The sequence below is a fragment of the Chiloscyllium punctatum genome, chromosome 3, assembly GCF_047496795.1.
Source record: "Chiloscyllium punctatum isolate Juve2018m chromosome 3, sChiPun1.3, whole genome shotgun sequence".
Classification (NCBI taxonomy): domain Eukaryota; kingdom Metazoa; phylum Chordata; class Chondrichthyes; order Orectolobiformes; family Hemiscylliidae; genus Chiloscyllium; species Chiloscyllium punctatum.
Genome location: NC_092741.1, coordinates 46,725,311 through 46,750,265, shown reverse-complemented (window position 1 = coordinate 46,750,265; position 24,955 = coordinate 46,725,311). Strand labels below are relative to the sequence as shown.

Sequence of the window (24,955 nt, the reverse complement as noted above, 5' to 3'; positions counted from 1 at the left end):
TCTGCTCGTCCCTCTCAATCTTGCCCTCTCTTCATTCTTTCACTCGCTCTGTCTCCCAATGTCAATTCTCTCTGACAGACAATTGTAGTTTTCTACCTTTAGAAAAGTTTACTGCCCATATTTATATTCGTACTGAATATCAGAGCTTTGATATTTGCCGAATGCCTGCTGGAATTTCAGATTCATTCCATCTATTCAGCATGTTGCTTTATCAAAGAGGTCAAGGATTTTAGTTGGAGAGGAATAGGCTTGAAGGGCTGAATGCCTTTGTCCCAACATGTTCCCACATTCCCCACCTGAATGTTCACTTCTGACAATAGTTAATCCAACTACCTATTGTGCAGGATAATCTAGATGTTTTCACTGATTTTGCACAGAATGGAAGTAGAACTGGCAGATAGGTCCATTGTTCCATGAGTCTCCTTTGTCGTCCTTTTTAAACATCGTCACCACATTGACCTGTATTTGCTCTATTAGGAAATCACTGGGCACTAATGAGTTTCTTTAGTAATCTGAAATAAATAATATCTATTCATGGTTTCCCTAGTAATTACTTGAAGAAAATGCTCATTTAGAATATTTATTCTCTTTTGCTCACTCTCTGTTCAAAGACTTTTTGCATCTTTTATGATTCTTTCTTCTTCTTCTTTGACTGTCGTATTGTTGATTAATACTGCAAGAACTTAATTGTTCCTCACATCGACAAGTATTATTTTCTAATTTTCTTTCCCTTATGATTACTCTTTGAATGTATTTCTGCCTGCTCGATATTATTTCCAATGAATGCCATTCCCCTTCTTCCTCCAGAATTGGCAACAGCCAGAGTTGCCCTTTATTTTGCTTTTGATTAGTAAATCCATTGAGGGATCATGCATATTTAGTCTTTTTTAATAGCCTCAAGTATGTATTTACCTTTTGTGCTGAACTTTATGTATTTAAAGGAATTCTAGATATTCTCTATTGAAGTGTTGAATAGCCTATAGTTAGGTTAGAAGAGATAGATTCTTCCCTATTTTCATTGTAATTAGCCCTTCAAATTCTTTTTAAATTCATCCACGGGATGAAGTGTCGCTGATCAGGCCAGCATTTATTGCCCATCCCTAATTTGTCCAGGGAACTGTTTTAAGAGTCAACCATATTGCCGTGGGTCCAGAGTCACATGTAGGTCAAGACCAGGTAATGATAGCAGATTTCTTTGCCAAAAGGGCAATCGTGAACCCGATGGGCATTTCTGACAATTGAGTCACAGTCATCATTAGACTCTTCATTCCAAACTTCTATTGAGTTCAAATTCTTCCTTGGCGGAATTTGAACCCAGGACATTACTTGGGTCTCTGGATTAATAGTCTAGCAATAGTGCCACCAGGCCATTGTTTCCAAGCAATATTGTGCCTCAATTCTAATGTTTCTGTTGTGTTTCCGAGGGTGAATTAGATCCATGTAATAATATAATGGAGTCTCTAGGTTCCTATTGTCACCAAAAACTGGTGTGTCTCTACAATCCACATTTGAGTTACTCACTTTCTGGATGAATGGATCTAAGTTTGCACTGGACAAAGTCTTGTAGCAATGAAGCATTCTGTTATTGCATCAGTTTTTAAAACAATTTATATTTCATGGTTCACAGCAGACGACAATCTGTACAATAAAGCCTTCAGTGCTTCTAAAATTCTAACACATCTCCGAAGACTATTAGTACACACAGATGTAATGTTGATGTTTATGATTAAGAAGTGGTCAAGATGGAAAATGTGGAGCATCTTCAGCGCGGTACATAAAGTGTCTTTGTTTGTTTTCTGTTCACTTCTATCTTTCCTCCACCATTACTGTTGAAGAGTTTACATTCTATCATTCTCAAGGTGGACCAGGATGTTTGATTTTGATCTGCATTGTGGGATTCCCTGAATGTCGGCAGAATGGCACCAGAACAAGGGTGAAGGCACTGAGGCAATTCTATCGGCATGGAGGCAGTTATATCAGCACTGACACTGTGTTGAAAGTGAATTTTGAAAACTATAATAGAATTGAAAGCAGCCTTCCAGCTCTCACCCCTCTCATGCCATTGGGACAATAAGATATAGTAGCTGAAGTAGTCATTCAGCTCATTAAGTCTGCTCTGCCATTTAATGAGATCAGAGCCATTTTTCTGCCTTCTCATCATACCCTTGATTCCCTCGCTAATTAAAAATGTGTCTGACTCAGCCTTGAATACAGTAAATGACTCAGCCTCAACAGATCTTGTGGTTAAAGAATTCCACAGATTCACAAACTTCTAAGAGAAGAAATTTCTCCTCATCAGTGTCCTATCTAGGTGACCCCTTATTCTGAGATTGAATTGTATAAGATCCTGACATGTCTAGACAGGATCTTGATGGATGTGGAAATAATATTTCCTGTTATTGGTCAATCCTGAACTAGGGAGCTGCCATTTTAAATCAGAAATAGGCATGTCTTGGATAGTTTCACAACCTTGGAACTCTGCCTCAGAAAGTGGTGGAAAAAGGGTTATTAAGTTTTTTAAGACTGATGTGGATAGATTCTTGCTAAGTGAAGGAATCAAGGTTTTCAGGGATAAATGGAAATGTGGAATTAAAAACACACACAGATCAGCCATGATCATGTTGAATTGAGAGGCTGAAAAGTCTACTGCCCAGATGATTAGATTAGATTACCTACAGTGTGGAAACAGGCCCTTCGGCCCAACCAGTCCACACCAACCCTCCAAAGAGTAACCCACCCAAACCCATTTCCGTCTGACAAATGCATCTAACACTATGGGCAATTTAGCATAGCCAATTCACCTGACTTGCACATTTTTGGACTGTGGGAGGAAACCGGAACACCTGGAGAAAACCCACACAGACACAGGGAGAATGTGCAAGCTCCACACAGACAGTCACCCGAGGCTGGAGTCGAATGTGGGACTCTGGTGCTGTGAGGCAACAGTGCTAACCACTGTGCCACCGTGTTCATGTTCATGTAGTGATTGTAACAAGATTAGCCAGATGGACCTCATGGAATACGAGTTCCTTGATTCAGGCTGTTAATCCTGCCCAATCAGAGAGCCCTGGCTGACAGATATAGATAGGAGTGTCAGAGGTTCTGTTCACTCTTGAGAGCTGGCTCTGAATGAACTGGATCAGCATCAAGGATTCTCCACATGTAAATAAAGCATGTGGTGATGGGATGCTGGCCTCTGTGGAATTATTTCAGTTTGTATATGCATGCTACACTCCTGTCCACAAAATTGGGATTTGCTATGATGGGAGCAAGACCTATGATTTTCAGCCACTTCCACCGTTGATGCCATGTAATCACAAAACTCTGAACCCAAGTCTGATTAAGCTATGCAGCATTTTTAAATACTTCAGTGGATTTAAGCATCACTGGCAAGGTGTTGTCCATTCCTAATTTTCTTGAAGGTGGTGATTTGCCTTCTTGAACCAATTCTGTTATGTCATGTCGAATGGGAGCTCCAGAATTTTAACACTGTGACAGTGACGGAATAGCGATATAGCTCCATATCAGGATGATATATGATTGGAAAGGAATTTGAAGACAATGGCATTCCTATGCATTCACTACTCTTGTCCTCTAACATTGCAGAAGGCCTATTTTGGAATGTGCTGTCCAAGGAAGCTTGACAAGTTACTGCAGTGCAACTTGTATGAGTTACAATCTGCTGGTATTGTTTGCCAATAATGGAGAGAGTGAATATTTAAGGTCTGGATGGGTTTGTTTTCAATTGCATTGATCTTCTCGAATGTTGGTACAGCTGTGGATAGTGGTGTGACAGCAGATAATAATCCTGTACTTTCCACTTTTGGAACATCTTACTGGAAGATCCAGCTGACTAGAGCTTTATTTGAAATCGGAAATTGGACTAAAGATCAAGCTTGATTCTTTATACCTCTTCAAACTATTATGGACAAGATAAAAAAAGAACTTAATCTTTTCATGACACCAAAATGTATTATCTCACTTTATTAATATCCAAGCACATTTGCAGCATTGTCATTGGTCTAGTATTATTTTGTTAAAGTTTTCAAATCATTTCATTTGGGTTTTTTATTTTACAAATCCTGCGAAATAAGGAATTATATATTTAATCAATTATGCTTATTACCAAAAGCTTAATTTGCACCCTACTCCATTTTCTTTTACCCAGCATCAGAGTTGAAGTGGCAGAGATAAATATGTAAGAATGGAACATGTATAATTTATTACCATTTTTAGAGTTCATATTTCAAAATATTGGTGTATACGTGTTTATTGTTTTTTGAAGGATTTTCTCTTAAACTAAACACGGAAAACAAGGTCAGAGTGTCTTTCTGGAACAGCGATCTAATTCCCTATATATCAGAGAGGAGGTAATAGCAAATGTCTGTAGTGTTAATGAAAAGATGCTTATATTAAGTGATGTTTAGAACCAGTAGAATGACCATGAAATTTTGTTTTCGGTTTAGATGCATCTTAGATGAGCAAATGTTTTTGCATTTCAGAGTTTTCACTTGAGTTCAGAAGAACCCAATATTGAGTTTAGAAGCCAGTTCAGTTTCTCTGAGACAATGAATTCAGGTAAAAGGTTAGCTTTGCAGAAGGATAGTTATGGAACTTCTAAACCAGAAGAGTTTGATTAGAAATCTCCACAGTTTTAGAACTAAGGACTAAGAAATTTTAAGCTTTTAGATTTGTGAAAAGTTCACGTTGGAAAGGACTTATGAATTGTTTCCATAGTCTTACGGAAAGAACCCAAAAGGAGTCAATTAAGTAGAGTGCTGAGGTTTTGAGATATACAGTGTAATTTCTCTAGATATGAGTCTTTGTAATTGATCAGGTCAGGAAATGGATTGAAACATTGCTTTGCTGTGTGCTTTGGGATTGTATTAAATGCCATTAATATTTAGGTCAGTTTTTGTTTATAAACCCTTGTTCTACTGTTAAAGATACTGTCTTGAGTCAATATGACTCAGTGATAAGCCACCATGTTAACCACTTAAACAAAAAAAGAATCAAGGCCAGATTTCAGTCTGTGATCGGACTTGTCCAGTACTATCACCGCCTGTTAATTTATACCTCGTTTGTATTCTAATCCACAGAGCAAACTTTACATGGATGGATTCAGGAGTTTAAAAGAAGGAGAGCCTGTAGAATTCACCTTTAAAAAATCTTCCAAAGGCCTGGAGTCAATACGGGTAACAGGTCCAGGAGGTACCCCTTGTTCAGGCAGTGAGAGGCGGCCGAAGGGGAAGACTGTACAAAAACGAAAGCCAAAGGGAGACCGGTAAAATTATTATTTGTGTTGAATGAGATATATTTTCTAAACTGTTGCAAAATTAAATTAGAAGTGTTCATTACAGCAATCCTCCTCTTTTGCTGAACGATTTGCATACAAGTAGGATATTCCCAATTTTCCCTCATGGTCTGAGAATTCTCCTGCAACACCAAGAAACTTGCACTATAATGCTGCTTTCATCGTTAGGTAATACTTCTAACTATTCTGCACAGGAATTAATGCCATTTTTATTCAGCTGATGTTTGCTCCATTTTGTCACCCAGTGAATTCTGTTTGTTCCATTCCAGTCTAGTCAATTTCAATTTCTGGTTTCAAAATTTGCATGGAAAATTTGACACTCCAGCTTTAGTGATTTGTCTGTATTTGGCTCCAATGTGCCTTCTCCATGTCTCAGTGAGAACTCTTCCATTTGGCTTCATTAAAAAAAAGCCTTTCTTGCTGATTTGCCTGTTCGTATACAGCACAGAAAACCACACAGGATCAATTATGAAATTAGTAGAAGTCTCCACTGACATTTGGCAAATGTATGTGAATGAAACAGAGAAAGGTGTTCCTCTATCAGAAGAAATTCTAGACCACCATCCTCCTGGATTGTAACATTATATTTATGTGTTATCTGGCTGATTAATCTATACAGGTCATTCTGGTATGACACATGGCTATAGTGCGATTGATGAATTGTGAATGCTGTTTGGATAACGTGAACTTTCTATTGAACGGGTATAGCGATTTTCTATAGTGATCCTCTCTAGTGCAATTTTCTGTAGCGTAAGGTCACAGAGGAATGCAACTGTTACATTATAGTAGAACAACCTGTATTCCAAATGCTATGGTCCCTAATAATAATCTGATAGTAGTATTGAACACTTGTGCACCTACTGTTCTAGTATAGTTACAAGAGTGGCATCTACCCAACAATGTGGAAGATTATCCAGATATGTCCTCCATACAAAAGCAGGACAAATCCACACCAGCCAATTACTACCTCATCTGTCGACTCTTGATCATCAGTAAAGTGATGGAAGTTGTCATCAACAAAGTTAGCAAGTAGCACATGCTCAGTGATGCCCAGTTTGGGTTCTGCCAGAGACACTCAGCTCCTGATCTCATTCCAGCCTTGGTTCAAACCAGGACAAAAGAGCTGAATTCCAGAAGTGAGGTGAGGGTGATAGGCCTTGTAGTCAAGGCCCTGTTTGACTGAGTGTGGCATCAAGGTACCAGAGCAAAACATGAACCAATAGGAATCAGGAGGCAAACTCTCTGCTGGTTGGAGCCATTCATTAGAAGATAATTGTGGTTGTTGTAGGTCAGTCATCACAGCTCAATGACATCTCTACAGGAGTTCCTCGGGGTCGTGTCCCAGCCCCAACCAGCTGTAGCTGCTTCATCAATTCTCTTCATCGTAAAGTTAGAATTGGGATGCTTATTGATCATTGCACAATGTTTAGCAGCATTCGCAACACCTCAGATACTGAAGCAGTCCCTGTCCCGTTGCAATAAGACCTGGACAATATCCATGCTTGGTGAAAATGTGTTGCTGGAAAAGTGCAGCAGGTCAGGAGGAATGCAAGGAGCAGGAGAATCGACATTTCAGGCATGAGCCCTTCTTCAGGAATGAGAAGCTCCTTGGATGCTTCCTGACTTGCTGTGCTTTTCCAGCAACACATTTTCAGCTCTGATCTCCAGCATCTGCAGTCCTCACTTTCTCCTAATTTCCATGCTTGGGCTGACAAATGGCAAGTAACATTTACACTACATAATGCTAGGCAATGACCACCTCTAATAAGAGGCGGTCTAACCACCATTCCTTTACATTCAATGGCATTACCCTAATATCAACATCCTGGGAAGTTACCATTGAAACTCAACTGAACTCACTATTAAAGCAATGACAACAAGAACAGGTCAGAGGCTAGGAATGCTGCAGTGAGTAGCTCCCTTCTGACTCATCTCAGCCTGTCCATCATCTACATGGCACAAGTCAGGAGTGTGATGGAATACTCCCCACCTGCCTGACTGAGTGCAGCTTCAACAACACTCAAGATGGCTTGACACCATTCAGATCAAATAGTCTGCTTGATTGGCACCACATCCACAAACATTCATTCCCTCCACCACCAATTAGTATCTAAATGATGCACTACAAAATTTAACCAACGATTCTTTGCAGCACCTTGCAAACCCACAACCACTTTGATCTAGAAGGACAACAGCAGCAGATAAGTGGGATCACCACCACCTGTAAATTACCCTCCAAGCCACTCACCATCCTGACTTGGAAATATATCACCATTTCTTCACTGTCATTGGGTAAAAATCCTAAGGACATTGTAGGTCAACCTACAGGACATGGGCTGCAGCGGTTCAAGAAGGCAGCTCACAACCACCTTCTTAAGGACAACCAATGCTGGCCAGTCATCAACGTCAATGACCAGTGAATTAATGCAAAAATATTACTGTCCTTTTCGGCTTTTGTAAAATCTAGAGCTGGTTGTTACATGTCAATGTCATCAATATTTTATCCAAAATTATAAGCTAGCCTGTAACATTATCAATAGTCATAAGAACTCACCAGGTTCACTAATGTGGTTCAGGGAAGCAAATCCACTATCTTCACTTGATCTGGTCTACATGTGACTCCAGATTCACAATAACGTTGTTGACCAGTGGCTGCCCTCTAATATGTCTTAGAGAGCCAATGAGTTCGAGGGCATTTGTGGATGGGCAATCTGGCCTTGCCAACCTTTGCACATCCCATGTTAAAACAGAAAACTAACCTCATGATTATTAGACTGAATGTCCCTGAAACAGCATGACAGTTCACTTGTTTTAATGGATTCTATAATGGATTTTAAAAACAAGTCTTGAGACCTGGCCATATTTTTACTTTGAATCAAGGCCTTAAAAGTGTTGGAAATTAGGACATAATTACCTCAATGTTTTACACAACTTTATACACCTTGTAGGAATATTGCTTTTTAGTTACATTTTATTTTTCTTTGCACCTTGTATCAACATTTAATCTTTTACTTCCAGTGCTATAGTTCACTCTGCTTTACCAGGCTAAGATTGTGCCCCAGTGGACCTAATAGAAACAACAAACCTTTAAATGCAGAAATTTGCGCAGTTGTTGTTGCTGCAATATTGTTATATCTATCCACTTGTTCTCCAAAGCTTCTGTCAACTTTATGGCAGGAGGTTAGAGAATGATCTATTGAAATTACACTGCCAAATGATTCTAATGGTTCTTATGTGAACCCTTCAAATCAACTTGGGGGTGTCCAGGAGAACCAACAAATGCTGATGAAATTTTAAAACTTGTATCGTAGTTCCTTGTGATGTTAAACTTGTAAAGTAAATCTGCCTCCTTAGGGGAGCCCTGTGCTGTTTATTTCCAGAGTCCAGTCTAATCCCCACATTGTGTTTAAGCTGCAATTTTCAGGAGTTCCAGAATTTTGCCTCAATGGCACTAACTAAACTGTGATTTATTGCTAAATCAGGATGCTAAATGGCTTGGAGGGGAATTTGCATGTAGAAACAAGTTTCAGGGAAACTCAAGTTGCAACATTGGACCTGGGGGATATCTATATCTACTCCAAAAACCAAAATGAGTCAGGTAAAGAATGTAGTGGGACCTCTTGCAAATGAACTGGACTTGTGTGAAAGACAGCAATTTTGACCTCTACAATTTGGAAAATTGAGTAATTAAGCCATGCCGATCAAGCACTGGCAAATAAGAGGGTATGCTGGGCCAGTTAGGATCCAAGTTATTATCTCGTTACAAGAAATTCTGACAATTCCTAGTCTAGTAACATATGGAAAATAAATAAATATCTTGCAGAGTTCTGTGTGAAATGCAAGAACAGCCTTTTTCTGCTTGTAGGTTAGGCTGCCAGAAATGGTTACTGGATTAGTGGTGCTGGAAGAGCACAGCAGTTCAGGCAGCATCCAACGAGCTGCGAAATGCTCTTCCAGCACCACTAATCCAGTATTTGCTTTCCAGCATCTGCAGTTATTGTTTTTACCTGCCAGAAATGATTGTATTGTGTCAGGATAACATAAGCAAAAAATGAAATCAAAAATTCCTGTACCATATTTGTCGAGAGCTGTGGATCGTGAAGATGGAGAGGAAAAGATACTTTTTCCAAGAAGCAAATGCTTGAGTCTTGATGCCTGACCTAAGAACACTGCCCAAACACTGTTGAGTTTATGAAAGAAGGAAATTACTTGCATTCATACAGCTACAGCCACACAATGTCTACAGCCAGTGAAATAGTTTAGACATAAAGGAGAAAAAAAGTCATGATTTGGAGGAGCTGGGTGTTGGACTCGGCTGGACAAAGTTAAAAATCACACGACACCAGGTTAAAGTCCAACAGGTTTGTTTGGAAGCACTTGTTTTCGGAGCGCTGTTCCTTTATCAGGTGGTTGTCACAATCACCTGACGAAGGAGCAAAGCTCCAAAAGCTAGTGCTTCCAAATAAACCTGTTGGACTATAACCTGATTTTTTGTGATTTTTAACTGAGGAAAAAAAAATGGCACCCCATTTGGAGCTGCCCAAAATAGATTATTTGTCTCGGTGACAGAAGTTGTTGGATAAACATTGGCCAAGAAATCAGGGAGAACGCCAATGTTCTTTTTGAACTAGTTTGGGGCATTGTTTTAGGTTTACCTGAGGGGGATGCAGGGAGTCTCAGTTTAGCATCTTATTACCCTGGTACATTCATACTAATACATGGGAGAGGAAAACTGGGTTGTATCTTCTCAAATAATCACTTGAACCCACAAGTACTTGATTTAGAAGCAAGTAAAGAATGTTACCACTGAGTCAAAGCTTGAGCTCTTTTGATTGATATTGCTAACCAATGAGCCATTGTGTGCTCTTTTGTGGAATAAGTTCTTACAAATATCTGAGAGGAATGGGATAGATGGTTTTTGATTTAGAATTGGAACACAGTATGAAAAGCTTGTGGGGAATAATATGAATATTGGCACATCCAATGATTTGTAATAGTTATAATATGTAATAGCATCATAACATTGTGCAGGAGATTCACCCAATTTAATCAAAAAGATTATCTAATGCAGGAGAGATGGAAATGCCTCACCTTTTTCCACCCTTTCTATTCATCCTGTTCAGAACTGAGAGTAGCGCAATTGCTTTTTTTCTCCCCTTCACCGTCAAGATGCTTGCTCATGTTTTAACTCGTCTTGCCCTTCCACCTCAGTCACTGACCCAAGGCAATTCATGCCTCAACTCACAACAATGGTTCCTCATGCCCTCCATGCCAGATTGTGTCTCTCCCTATCTCCTTCCCTACCCCCAGCCCATCCCCAAACAACCATTCCCAACAGCATCTCAAAACTTCCTTGCTAACTCGTGGCACATGGATATCCACTCACTTACTACGCAGCTTCTACACAGCTAATGAGCACTGTAGTATCGATACAGGTGTGCTTTAAAAAAGCACGTTAATCATTCGCTCAATGTTTATTTACACCAGAATGAGATATTAAGTGCTTATAACTTGTGTTATTGATACTTTACAAGTCTGGATATTTGATATTTGCACAGCAACCATCTTTTTAAAGAAGCATTACAGATGTGTTTTTAATTGTTCCACATATGCCATTGATATTGTAATGTTTGTTGGTGTGTGTACAGAGTGTATAATGGATGAATGGGCATGGGACTGTTGGCTTGGAGTTTAAGAAGTGCCATTCTGTTTAAGGAGAGGGCACAAGTTGATATGGTAGGGATATGTAAGGCATTATCTTGCAAAAGATTCCCAAATCCAGACTGTAGTACACATCTGTTCTGAGGGGGCCGTGAAACAGGCCCAACACTATGAAAAAGTAGGGTTCTATAAAATGCAATGGAGTGTATAAGGTCAGGAGTGGGCCAGGTCAAGGATGCAGGGTGTAGGCTCACTACTTAGACCTTTATCTTATCAAAAATTTGGAGTCTCGGTGAATAGTGCCCTGAGTCCTGGAATCTGGTCACGCCCAGCATTTTCCAGTGGCTTCAAAGTCAATATGACTGCATGACAATGTGGCCCAACATTTGATTGCTGATCTGTCATCAAGACTTTATGATACTGCTCAGGGATAGCTGGTCTATCTAAGGTGCCAACTTTCAGATGAGAGCTTAAACCTCTCAGTTGAAATAAAAGATTGCATGATGAAGTGCAGTAAAGTTATCCTAGATATCCTAACCAATAGGATTTAACTCGTCTTGCCCTTGCTGTTACCACCTTGCTGTTTGTGGGACCTTGCTGTGTGTCATTTGGATCCTTTGTTTCAGGCATTGCAACACTGACTTTTCCCCACTCTTAATGTTAGAAGTGTCCATGTTTACAGCGTTTGATGTAACTTGATTTTTCCCTCCGTAATCTGCATGTAAAGTGTTTTTGATTCCTGGGTGTGATTTTCCCAATGGGATTCTAAACTCTGCAGTCAAATTCAAATGGGAGACGATGGCTGCCCTGTTTGGAAAACGGTCACACATCTGCCATTTTTGCTGAAATGGCCAACAATTGGCCAACAATTAGACAGTGGGTCCAATCTAAAACATTTCAGCTGGAAAGCATCAACACGATTATCAGGACAGTGAGGCAGAAGGATCTGAAAATGATATGCCATTCACCCTAGCTTGTGTCTGAAACTCAAAATAATCCTGACACCCACTTCTTGTGGGTGGTCTTTGGCCGCTGCTGAATCCAGGCAGACACTGATGGTTCTTCCGCTTGTTTGAAGTGCAACCAAGGATTCATGGCCTTCTGGAGATAAAAACTTTTCCTAATCTTGGTTTTAAATGGGTATACTCCCATAAGAGGAAACTTCTCCTCCATAGCTAGTCTGTCAAGACTCCCACAGGATCTTTTAATAGTTCAATGAAGTTCCATCTTTATTTTTGAAAATCCAAATATAAGCCTAGCCTGCCCAACAAATCTCCATAGACAACCCTGTCATTCCCTGTATTAGTTTGATAAACCTCTCTGAGTTGTTTCCAAAACATTTACATTCTTCATTTAAGTAAGGTGATCAGTACCATGCGTGCTACTCCAGGTGCAATCTGACCAGGGCCCTTATGGTTGAAGTATAATCTCTTACTTTTGTATTTACCTCCCCTGGCGATAAATTGCAAATTCTATTTGCTTTCCTTATTATTTGCTGTACAAGCTTATTAACGCTTTACAATTCTTGCACAAGATGATCCAGCTCTGCAATCTCTCACCATTTAGATAATGCTTATTCTAACTCTTCCTGTCAAAATAGACAATATTTTCCCACATTATATTCCATATGCCGCATGTTGCCCACTTGCTTATCAATAGCTTTTTGTGATCTCCATGTGCCTTTTTCACAATCTGCTTTCCTACCAATCTTTGTGCCACCAGGAAATTTGACAATCACACTCTCTGTCCCTTCATCTAAGTCTAAATTGTAAATAGTTGAGATTGCAGCACCGATCCCTTTGGCACATCACATGTTACATTTTGCCAACTTGCAGTTATGCCTATTCTCTGTTCATGCCATTATGATACTCTGTATGCCTTATGAGCTTTTATTTCCTGCAATAGCCTTTTTATATGGCACCTTACTCAATGGCTTGGAAATTGCAAAGCATAGTACCTCTATCTACTGTTTCCCCTTTATTCGTAAAACATGTTACCCATTTAACCAATGCTAATAGATTGGTCAAACATGATTTCCAATTCAAGAAAATAATCTTGACTCTGAATTAACCTTGAACTTGCCTATTGAACTTCCTTAATAATACCATCTTACATTTTCCTATATCGGATGTAAGCTACCTGACCTGTAACTTCGTGCTTTCTGACTCCTTTTTTGAAAGAAAGTTACATTCACTATCTTCTGAGGTCACCTCAGATCAAAGGAGTTTTGAAAACTGAAACAATGCTTCAGCTATCTCATGAGGCACTTCTTTTATGGCCTTTGGATAAAGTCTATCTGAACCCAAACACTTGTCAGTCTGCAGCTCCAACATTTTCCCTAATACCACCTTTTTAGTGATTGTGATTTTCCTGAGTTCCTTCATCCCACTTCCTGATTTATGTCACTTCTGCCATGTTAGGAGTATCTGCTTTCATGAAGACTGATGTAAAATATCTGTTAATTTCATCTGCCATTTCCTTACTTTCCATTATTATCTCCCCAGTGTCACTTTCTATTGGACCAATGCTCAGTTATTATTTCTTTATATTTTTAAAATCTTACTTTCCTATTATAAATTGCCGATTGACTTTAGCTAGCTTTGCTTTCATGCCTTTTGATACTTTCTATGTAAATTTTTAAGAATTCTTGCATCCAAATTTCTCTCTCATACTGGATGTAAAATTCAATGATATATTATCATCACTGCTACCTCAGGCCACCTTCACTGTGAAATCTTAGGATTAATCCTATCTCACAGTGTAATTCCATGGAATTTTAAAGTGGTTTTCATTTCACCTATCTAAACTTGAACATTATTTTTTTCTCCTATCAAAAGAAAAATCCATTGATTTATTTGAAAGAGCTGATTTGCCTAGCGACCTGATAAAAGTGTTGAGATTGACAACCTGATCTTCAGCCACAAGTCTGGTGTTTGGAGTCATGAGAGTTCCAGCTCTGTGAAACACATGGATCAAGTTTCAGAAAATACCAATAAGACATCAGCTATCCCCCCTGCTTTCACCTCTCACACTGTTCCATACCATGTCCCAATGCCAACCAATGGTGGCTCACCTCCATTCACCACTCTTACACCACTATGTTAAACTCATTTTGTATCCAACATGGACCTGAGGACCCATATTTAAATTAAATTAAATAACATTCTATTTAATAAAAATCTAAATGTGTAATGCAGACATCCCTAAATTGGTAAACAAGCTTTAATTGATTAAAACGTTACGATATTTACATTTCTGCAATTATATAATGGGTTATAAGAACAAAGCCGTTATTCAAGGGCACCATCTCTCCTAACAACATGCAGTAGGGTTTGGGTTATAGTTCCATTATTGGAATCCATAACTACTCATCGCTTCAATCAAACTACAAAATGCTGGCACCCTACTACATTAACGTTTAGTTGTGAAATCAATCATAAGACCATAAGACATAGGAGTGGAAGTAAGGCCATTTGGCCCATCGAGTCCACTCCGCCATTCAATCATGGCTGATGGGCACTTCAACTCCACTTACCCGCATTCTCCCCGTAGCCCTTAATTCCCCGAGACAACAAGAATCTATCAATCTATCATGTGGCACATATACAGTAACGGAAACCTTTATGTTGATGTCAGCAGGGATAAATAACAACCAATATTTTGTTTTAATTTTTTTTATGATTTAAAGAGCAGGATTTTTAAAAGGCTTGACAGCTGCCTCTAACAGGCACATTTGGGAGGTCCTCTTGACGGCTGTATTTTACACTATTGACAGTTGATTTTGGCAAGTCTGTTGATGATCACAGTGAGCCTGACAATTTACTTAAAAAAAATCATTATTCAAAACATTTAGAAAATAGATATGAGTGTTTTTAACCATTTCAATATTAACCTGACCTTCCCCAAAGTTTCCCACAGCCACATGGAAAGGGTTTTGGATTAGTGGTGCTGGAAGAGCACAGCAGTTCAGGCAGCATCCGAGGAGCAGCAAAATCGACATTTCGGGCAAAAGCTCTTCATCATTCCTGCTGAAGGGCTTTTGCCCGAAACGTCAATTTTGCTGCTCCTCGGATGCTGCCTGAACTGCTGTGCTCTTCCAGCACCACTAATCCAAAATCTGGTTTCCAGCATCTGCAGTCATTGTTTTTACCCATATGGAAAGGGTTCCCTTCTTCTCCTAGGCTATTCAGAGATATACAAAAAGTTCAGACCTGCTCTTACCAGGTCTATTTGTGTACAGTCCTCACACTCATGAGCTACCAACCTCACACAAGTAGAGGCAGCCAATTCTGGCAGCAGCAAGCTGCACTGTGCACCAAGCTTTACAAATCACGACCTGACATCATTCCCACACTTGCGAAAATGGGTAATGCTAAGTGCTGGACTGAATCTTGCAATTTCCAGGGTAATCTGTTGTTTTCTTCATTCATTGCAAAAATACTCAACACAGGTCCATATCAAATAATAAAGCTAAAACAGAAAATGCTGGAGAAACTCAGCAGGTGTGGTGGCATCGGTAGACAGAGAAACAGAGTCAAGCTTTCTTGTCTAATGTTACTGCTTAGATTTCAGATTTCCAGTATTTTGCTTTTATCAGAGTAAATGCCAAAGAGCTGAATTTAAAGAGCACTGGAAGATTGCTGTGATTCTTAGGAGTGCCAATTGTTTCCGAAACACTGATGAATTATATGATGAATTATGTATCTATAACTCTGAATTCTTTGGGGTAATTGATTGGCATGGCAACAACCGTGGGACCATTATGGAGAACGTGGCTTAAAAATCTGTGCCGCTAAAGAAGTTATTCATGCAATCCCAATCATCTGTTAGCCTTTTGTTGCACTTTTATCTCAATCATTTATCAAAAAAAAATTGGTGTACGCCAATAGCATATAACTCAATAGCATTTGAGAGTTGCAATTAAGTTGTCACTTGGCAGAGTTGGTGCTGATTTTTAAGAGAAGTTGTCACAGTAACATGGTGCAAATCTTTTCCTGCCTCAGGTAGATCTAAAGAGACCATATGCTGACATTTTAAAAGATACTACTGAGCAAAATTGAGAGAGACAGTGCTTTCAGGAGAAAAGGTCTACCTTTAAATGCTTTTAAGACGTCAGTCAGCCATCATGAGATGATAGAACTGGACCTTACAGACCAGGAATGTCACTGTTTGCCAGCCTACAGCTCGTTTCCTCGATTTGAAAGAAGTCAAATGTCTCTGATGTCAGAATGGGTGGTTGACAAGCTCCCAAAAATGGAAACATTTAAGACTGCCAAATTTGGTTTGACCTATTCCTGGAAATCCCATCACAGGATCTCCTACACATGATGTCCCAGGCACAGATTGGGAGGGTGGATGTGCTGAACAATGTACTGCCTTACCATATACCTTCCCACTAAATCCATGGAGAGTTCATCCTTGGCATCTGAGTGCTTAACCATATCTTGGCAATAAATGTCATGTGTTTAGCATGTTCAGTGTAGCTAATGGAGTCCTTAATAATATCTTCCCAAGAGAACCTTTTAGACAATAGATATAGGAGCAGAATAAGCTTTTGAGCCTATTAAGTCTGCTCTGAATCATGGCTCATAAGTTTCTCAACCCTACTCTCCCTTCTACCCTTACTCATCAAGAACCTATCTCTGTCTTAAACACAATTAATGATTTATCTTCATAGCCTTCTGTCGCAGTGTTTTCCACAGATTCCCCACCCTTTGCTGAATAAATTCCTCCTCATCTCAGTTCTAAGTAGTCATCCCATCACTCTGAGGCTATGTCCTCAGGTCCTAGTCTCTTCTTCTAGTGGAAACATCTTCTCCACACCCACTCTTTCCAGCCCTAATTGTAAGTTTGAATGGGATTCCCCCTCAACCTTCTAAACTCCATCAAGTACAGACCCAGAGTCTTTAACCACTCCTCATATGACAAGCTCTTCATCGCTAGGATCATATCTATAAACCTCCTCTGGACCCCCTCCATCACCATCACACCGTTCCATAGATAAGGGGCCCAAACCTGTTCACAATATTCCAAATGCAGTCTGACCCCAGTCTTCTACAGTCTCAACAGTATGTCTCTGCTCTTGTATTCTAGCCCTCTTGAAAATGAATGCTAAAATCAGAAACGAGGCTAGGGATGCATTTAATCCCCTCCTGCAGTGAGTCGCGCAGTGAATAGTTAACTTAGTGATACTCCGTGTCATCTCTAAGGACTTTATAAGGGGCTAACCACCACCTTTACTGGACATCACAGCCCAGAGACCACACACACTGGAAATCAGTCAGTCTATTAATGATCATATTAGGTCATTGTTGAGCAGACTTTTAGTATCATTTCTATTATTATTTTAGTAAATATTTTTTTTTAAAATACATGGCCGAGTCCTGGAGATTAATCTTTTATGTCTGCAGACTCCAGGACAAACTCTAGATGGTTGCCAATTCTAATTCCACTGTTTTTCCGAGTGAAGAAAATGGGGACGGGTAGATAAACTTGGTGTCTGGAGAAGTGGAAAAGAAACATTGGCCAAAACAGACCTGACTATAATGTGGTCACTTCTTGTTCAACCTTCCCAACCCACTCAGCCAAACCCATCAACCAAATATCTCTCCCTCTCTATAGATGACAGCAGTGGTCTGGATGCTTCAGGTAGATTGTATTGAATTGATGGAACCTACTTAAGGGAACTCAGGGCTGTCTTTTGCTGGATAGGCTGGGAATATTTCCCTGGAGTGTCAGAGGCTGAGGTGTGACCTTATATGGGGTTTATAAAATCATGAGGGGCATTGATAAAAGTGAATTGCAAAGGTCTTTCTCCAAGGGTTGGTGAGTTCAAAACTAGGGGACATAGGTTGAAGGTGAGAGGGCAAATATTTAAAAGGGGCCTGAAGGGCAATTGTTTCAGTCAGAGGGTGGTGCATGTATGGAATGAGCTGCAGAGGAAGTGGCAGAGACAGGTACAATTCCAACATTTAAAAGACATTTGGACTGGGTCATGGATAGGAAAGGTTTGGAGGGATATGGGCCAAATGCAGACAAATGGGACTGTTTAGGATTCCTAATCGGCATGGATGAGTTAGGTCAAACTGCTGTTTCATGCTGTATAACTCTATGACTGTATAAATGGTGCTAGGTACAAGCTTAAGTTAAAAAGGATGAAGAACCAATTGGTAATGGAGAATGAATACCTTAAATAAAACCCACCAATTATTGGAATAAAGAGCATGCAGATTTATTTTAGTTTGAAAAGCCTCCTGAGAGAGTACTTTGGGGACTGAAAAGGATCCATCTGAGCCGTTGATTTTGCAACTATTTTGTGTGGGGTTGCTCATAAATATTCATGTACTCCAAGGAACAAATCAGCCCCCGCCCCACACCCTCACCCAGTTCCATCCCCAACTACCAAATATCATGTTTTCCTTTTTATAACTGACAGTGTTATCATTGGAGAACACATTTTTACTAACATCCAGGAACAGAAATAATGTGCCAGTAATCAACAGAAGCAGAATGATACAATCATCTGATAATACTGCTCTTACCATGCCACTTTTTTGTCCTTCACTACTGTCAGGTTTGTCTTTTAACAGTCATCTTCTCTTGACCTAATCTCCTTAAAACTCACTGGATTTATGTGGTATCTCTGTCTGTCTGTCTCTCTTTTTCTCTCCCTCTCTCTCCTCAACCAACTGCCCACCATGTAACCACCTACACTTGTTCTACTTTCTAAGTTATTTATTGTAATGATATCTGTAATAATTTCAGTTCTGATCAAGATGCTGCCTGACCTGCTGAATATTTTTCAGAATCTTTTTCTCCTTAGATTTTCAAGATCTACAGGAATTTTCTTTTTACACAGTACTTTGGTAAATGAGTACATCCTCTCTGGATATGCTCTTGGCAACTTCCAGAAATACTGACTGCATTTGAAGTTTAAAAACTTATTTTGCAGTTTAAAACATGGCTACGCTTTACTTCCAGCCTTTATGATTAAACAGATATCCTGAAAATCAGACACCTTGGATTATTTTTAATGACGCTAGTTTAGAAATCACGCTTAGTCTGATGCCGTTTTAACCACTTTTCTGTACTCAACGTAACCAGTGGTACTAGACTTTGAAGGGGGTCTGTTTGGCACTTCTGCTGGTTATTAACATTTCAGAGGCCTGCAAGATGAATAGTTAATGTGATTACTAGTGATTTGGACAGAACAAAAGTAAATCATAAATATGGAAAGAAAGACCGATTCAAGTGACCTTTAGTCACTGAAGCTAAGGTCATTTATTTTGACTGGAAACCATGACAGAAGTAAGCTATTTGGCCTAAGGACATTTGACCATCCTTTGGAGTAATGTGAAATGTTTATTAATCATTGTTGATTAACTCTGTTTCATGTGTGATTTCTGATAGTTAATGCAATATCTCACGTTCCAGCTTATTGTTGACAGTGAAGTACCTGGAAGAGACTTTATATGTATTTTTAGGTTATATGTCAATAAATATCATACTTAGCAAATGATCGCCATCAGATGGTAGCATGGTGAGAATTTGAGCACCTAAACTAGCTGGGTTTCTTTCAGATTGGGAAGATGGAGACATAATATCTAATCATCCACCAGCCTAGACTAAAGCTCTGGGACATAGGTTCAGATTATACTGTGGCAGTTGCTGAAATTGTAGCTAATTTAATAAAATCTAGAATTGATTGGTATCATGGTTAGAATCACTGAACTGTCATCGATTGTTGTGAATATCCACCTGGTTCACTAATACCCTGGAAATTTGCCTTTCTTACTTGGTCTGATCTACATGTGACTTCAGATCCACAGCTATGTCTTCGTTAATTTCACTCTGAAATGACTAAGTTAGCCTCTCAGTTCAGGTGTAGTTAGGGATGGGAAATAAATGCTGACCTTGCCAAAAGAAATTAAAATTGACTGTGGGATTATCTTAACCTGCGTTATAAAAGTGACCTAAGGATTTTGTTTGTATTGTGGGCATTTCCTGCAGAAGATGAATGAGGAGCCATTTGGATGCTCCAGTGTTGAGGGGGAGAAAATAATATACTTGAAATGAAAGACAAATGCACTGTTTGCTGATTATCTCCAACTATCCCATTCTGGAGTAATCAAGACCCTGAAGTTCCGAAGGAAAGATGTTTTCATGTTTCAGCAGACCAAAAGTACACAAGTTATCTTTAATGCTGTCCATGTAGTTTGATTTTGCCCAGCTCCGTGTCTCTTTTATATGCGTCAAAAGAATGCAGACTTTTTGTTATGGCTTCGAGATGCAGGTGTTGGACTGGGGTGTAAAAAGTTAAAAATCACACAACACAAGGTTATAGTCCAACAGGTTTAATTGGAAGCACTAGCTTTTGGAGCACTGCTCCTTCATCAGGTGGTTGTGGAGAATAAGACTCTTAAGACACAGAATTTATAGCAAAAGTTTACTGTGTGATGTAACAGAAATTATATAATGAAAAAGACCCGGATTGTTTGTTAAGTCTCTCATCTTTTAGAATGACCATGTTGGTTTCAGTTCTTTCATATGTAAATCATAAAACTTTTTTTAAAGGTTACATTCTCAAGCGAAATTTAACAATTGGTGTCATGTCAGCCCAGATAATGTTTTGAAGGTGCACCTTAACAAACAATCCAGGTCTTTTTCAATATTCAATTTTAGTTACATCACACTGTAAACTTTTGTCATAAATTCTGTGTCTTACAATCTTATACTCCACAACCACCTGATGAAGGAGCAGCGCTCCGAAGGCTAGTGCTTCCAAATAGTCCTGTTGGCCTATAACTTGGTGTGCGATTTTAGACTTTTTGTCGATAGTTTGATTTAACAGAAATGCACTAAAAGCCACTGATGGAAATCCATGGCAATCCATCTGAACAAACTACATCAAGAACCTTATTAGTTATAATGGAAGCAAAATACTGTGGAATACAGAAATCTGGAATAGAAGCATGATAGGACGGGGAAAATCTGAGATGTTGCATTTTGGAAACGCATATCAGGGCAGGACTTATACACTTACTGGTAAGGTCCTAGGGAGTGTTACTGAACAAAGAGACCTTGTGGTGCAGGTTCATAGTTCTTTTGAGAGTGGAGTCACAGCTAGATCAGACAGTGAAGAAGGTGTTTGATATGCTTGCCTTTATTGATCAGAGCATCGAATATAGGAGTTGGGAGGTCATCTTGCGGCTGTATAGGACATTGGTTAGGTTGTTATCGGAATACTGCGTGCAATTCTGGTCTCCAGCTGTAGGAAGGATATTGTGAAGTGTAAAAGGGCTCAGAAAAGATTTACAAGGGATGTTGCCAGGGTTGGATGTTTTGAGCTAGAAGGAGAGGCTGAATCGGCTGGGGCTGTTTTCCCTGGAGCATCAGAGGCTGAGGGGTTATCTTATAAATGTTTATAAAATCATGAGAGGCATGGATAGGGTAAATAGACAAGGTCTATCCCACAAGATTGGAGAGACCAAAACTAAAGGGTATACACTTAAGGTGAGAGGGGAAAGATTTAAAAGGGATCTCACAGGCAACTTTTTCACGCAGAGGGTGGTGCGTGTATGGAATGAGCTGCCAGAGGAAGTGGTAGAGGCTGGTACAATTACAACATTTAAAAGACATCTGGGTGTGTATATGAATAGGAAGGGTTTAGAGGGGTATGGGCCAAATGCAGGCAAATGGGGCTAGATTAGGTTGGGATATCTGGTGGCATGGACAAGTTGGACCAAAGGGTCTGTTTCCGTGCTGTACATCTCTATGACTCCGTGACTATACGTGCAAAATTGGCTTTACCCATTCAGTGGTTGGGATCTGAAATCCACTGCTCGAGAGCAATGGACTCCGATTCAATCATGGCTTTTAAAAGGGAATTAGATAATTATTTACAGGACTTGAGGTAAAAGGCAGGGGTGTGTAACTGAGTTACTTGCACTGTCAGACAGCACAGGCACAGTTGCTTGAATGGTTTCCTTCTGTGTTGTGACCATTCTATAATTGCAAGATTCTGTACCTCTTTCTTCCAGCACAGTCTGCATTTATTCCTTTTGCTGTTTTTCTCAGTCACACTTATTCGTTATTGAGGATGCTTTTTCATTTTTTCTGATGATTATGTGTCTCCAAAGCCATCGTATTGCAACAAATGTATATTGCTGTATCGTTTGCATGTGAACATCTTTGGTGACAGCTTTCCTTCTTGTTGTTCCACCTCTCGCTGGTCCTTGTTCGAACTTGTGCTTTAAAATTTTATATAATTGCCCAGAAAGACACAACCTGTCACAATTCAACAAATCTAACCGGATCAGCCCTGTAAATGCCAAGGCTACTAAAGCAGGTCAGAGGTTGCTGGCAGACAGCACAGGTACAGTTGCAGTTCTCGTCTTCCTACTATAGGAAGGGTATTGTCAAAGTTGAAAGGGTTCAGAAAGGATGTTGCCAGGGTTGGAAAGTTTAAGCTACAGGGAGAGGCTCTTTTTCCCTGGAGCATCAGAGGCTGAGGAGTAATCTTATGGATGTTGATTAAATCATGAGGGGCATGGATAGGGTAAATAGACACCCCTTTCCCCAGGGTGTGGAGTCCAAAATTACAGGGCATAGATTTAAGGTGAGAGGGGAAAAATTTAAAAGGGATTTAAGTGGCAGCTTTTCATGCAGAGAATGGTGTGTGCATGGAATGAGCTGCCATAGGAAATGGTGGAGGCTGGTACAATTGCAACATTTAAAAGGGATTTGAATGCATATATGAATAGGAAGGGTTGTGAGGGATATGGGTCAAATGCTTGCATATGGGACCAGATTAATTTAGGATATCTGGTCGGCATGGACGAGTTGGCCATAATTGTCTGTTTCCGTGCTGTACATCTCTATGACTCTATGACTGTAAGTCCTCAGCCAGGCTGGCAGTGACTGTGCAGAGTGAAACAGAGGATGCAATCTCCCCTCCCTGGAGATGGTAAGTCCAAAGGAGATGGAGAGAAACCTATCCACATCATGCCACCTCGACAATTAAATGCTTGGCCGGGGCAAAGTTGTCTTTTGACTACCTTCTCATTTCACCAGCAATTAAGGGCCTTTAAGTTTTCAATTAACGGACCTGAGGTCCTCACCTTACCATTTGCTGGTCACCTGTCTGTTTCCTGAGTCAGAGAAGTGATTTAATTTCCCTACTGGAAAAGCCATGGTGACCTGCCTGCCCTGTCTGGAAGGGGGTGGGGCTCCAGTTGCCTTACTCGGGTGGCAATCACAGGCCTGGTGGGGGAGCAAGTAGGTGCTCTCTGAAATTAATCCCATTTTTTTGCCTCTGACCCACCCTTCCCCATAGCCCCCATCCTGCAATAAGGCGATATAAAGGACTTGTGTTCTCGCTGCTGGATTTCCCCATGGATTAGGTATCGACTATCACTAACTCTACCTATACTTCCCATTATTTTACAAACTTTGATCAGATCACCTCTCAACCTCCTACACTCCAGTGAAAAAAGTCCCAGCCTACCCAGCTTTCTTTATAACTCAAACCTCTCATACCTGGCAACATCCTGTTAAATCACCTCTTGTAGCTGAAAATTAGCTTGGCTGTAATGAGTTGTGATTCTTCTGTCTCAGATGTAAGATTACGGGTTAAGGCTGTTTTAAAGAACAATGGAATGTTTTTTGTAAGGACAATGATATATTTCCCTTGAAATAATTGCAATCCTGGAAAGTTTAATATTTAACCTACTCGTTCTGAGCGATCCAACTCTATTTAGGTGAGCATCAATTTATAATAGACTTACATTTACACAGCGATACATCAAATATCTTAAGTTTCACACAATGAAATACTTCTGGATTGCAATGACTTATGATGCAAGCAAATCACTTTATTTTAGTAAATTTATTTTATTTTAATTAATGACTATCTTCTCTCATTGAATCAGGGAGTACTAATTATACAAAGAGAAATGGAATATAAAAGTTGGGAGGTTTTGCTGCACTTATTTAGGGCTTTATTGAGACCACGTCTGGAGCATTTTTTGTATAACTTTTGTCCCTCATTTGATAAAAAGATATGATTGCATTAGAAAGATGTTTCATAAATAACTTCATCTTCTATTATGCAAGAGTATGCACCAAATCAGTACCAAAAAAATGCTGAAGTGTTGGAGTTCATTTTCAGTCCGAAATGCAAAAGCAATAATCTATCATGATCTCCTCCACAGGTCCCCTGTATCTTAAGATATTAATCTTCAGCCAATTCGATTCATTCCAAGTGTCATCTGCAAACTAGCAATAATGTCTTCAGTTCCTTTATCCAGATTGTTAATGTATAACATGAATAGTCCCCTGCGGAACTCTACTAGTTAACTCACTGGCTATCATCCTGGAATTGGAATTCATTGGAGTTCAGAGAAATAAGATATGATCTTTTTGAAACATGTGAAGTCCTGAAGGATTTTGAATGGGTGAATTCCCCTTGTGAGGGAAGACTAGTTTAAAAATAAGTGAGTCTCCCTTCATGCAATGAAATGAGAAGTTTTTTTTGTCACTGAGGAATATTAAAATATTGAATTTGCTTCCCTAGAAAGCAGTACGTTGTGTCATTGAAGTTATTCCAGGATGTTTGATGGATTTTTTCATAAACAAAGGAGTTGAGGGTTATGGAGTGCAGACAGGAACTCCAACCAGGTCTGCCATGACTGCATTAAATGGCTGAGCAGGCTTGAATGATCCAATGCCCAATCCAATGTTGAGAAGTCCTATGTTCCTCAAATTTAGAAACAAAGAGCTACAGACCACAGTAACTTCACTCTCATAGATCAGCCCGGGACCTGACTTCCATCAATAAGGATCAGCTAGGCATTTTATTTTCTCCAATGGGGATCAGTCTGGTGTCTGACCTTCTCCAATCGACCCCCTCCAATGGGAATCGGTCTGGAGTTTGACTTCAATATCTGTGCTGCTGAAGCCCTTACCCCATTCCAATCTCCA

General features: G+C 39.7%; 1 protein-coding gene across 8 annotated transcripts in view; it reads left to right on the top strand.

Moving 5' to 3' along the window:
* LOC140458400 (protein lin-28 homolog B-like) overlaps nucleotides 1-24,955 on the top strand; it is a 252,221-nt gene that overhangs the window by 145,201 nt on the left and 82,065 nt on the right. For all 8 annotated transcript variants that reach the window (XM_072552918.1, XM_072552937.1, XM_072552927.1 and 5 more), the window contains one exon: nucleotides 5,100-5,284. In XM_072552918.1, coding sequence (XP_072409019.1) covers nucleotides 5,100-5,284 — 185 coding nt within the window. The remainder of the gene's footprint in view (nucleotides 1-5,099; nucleotides 5,285-24,955) is intronic.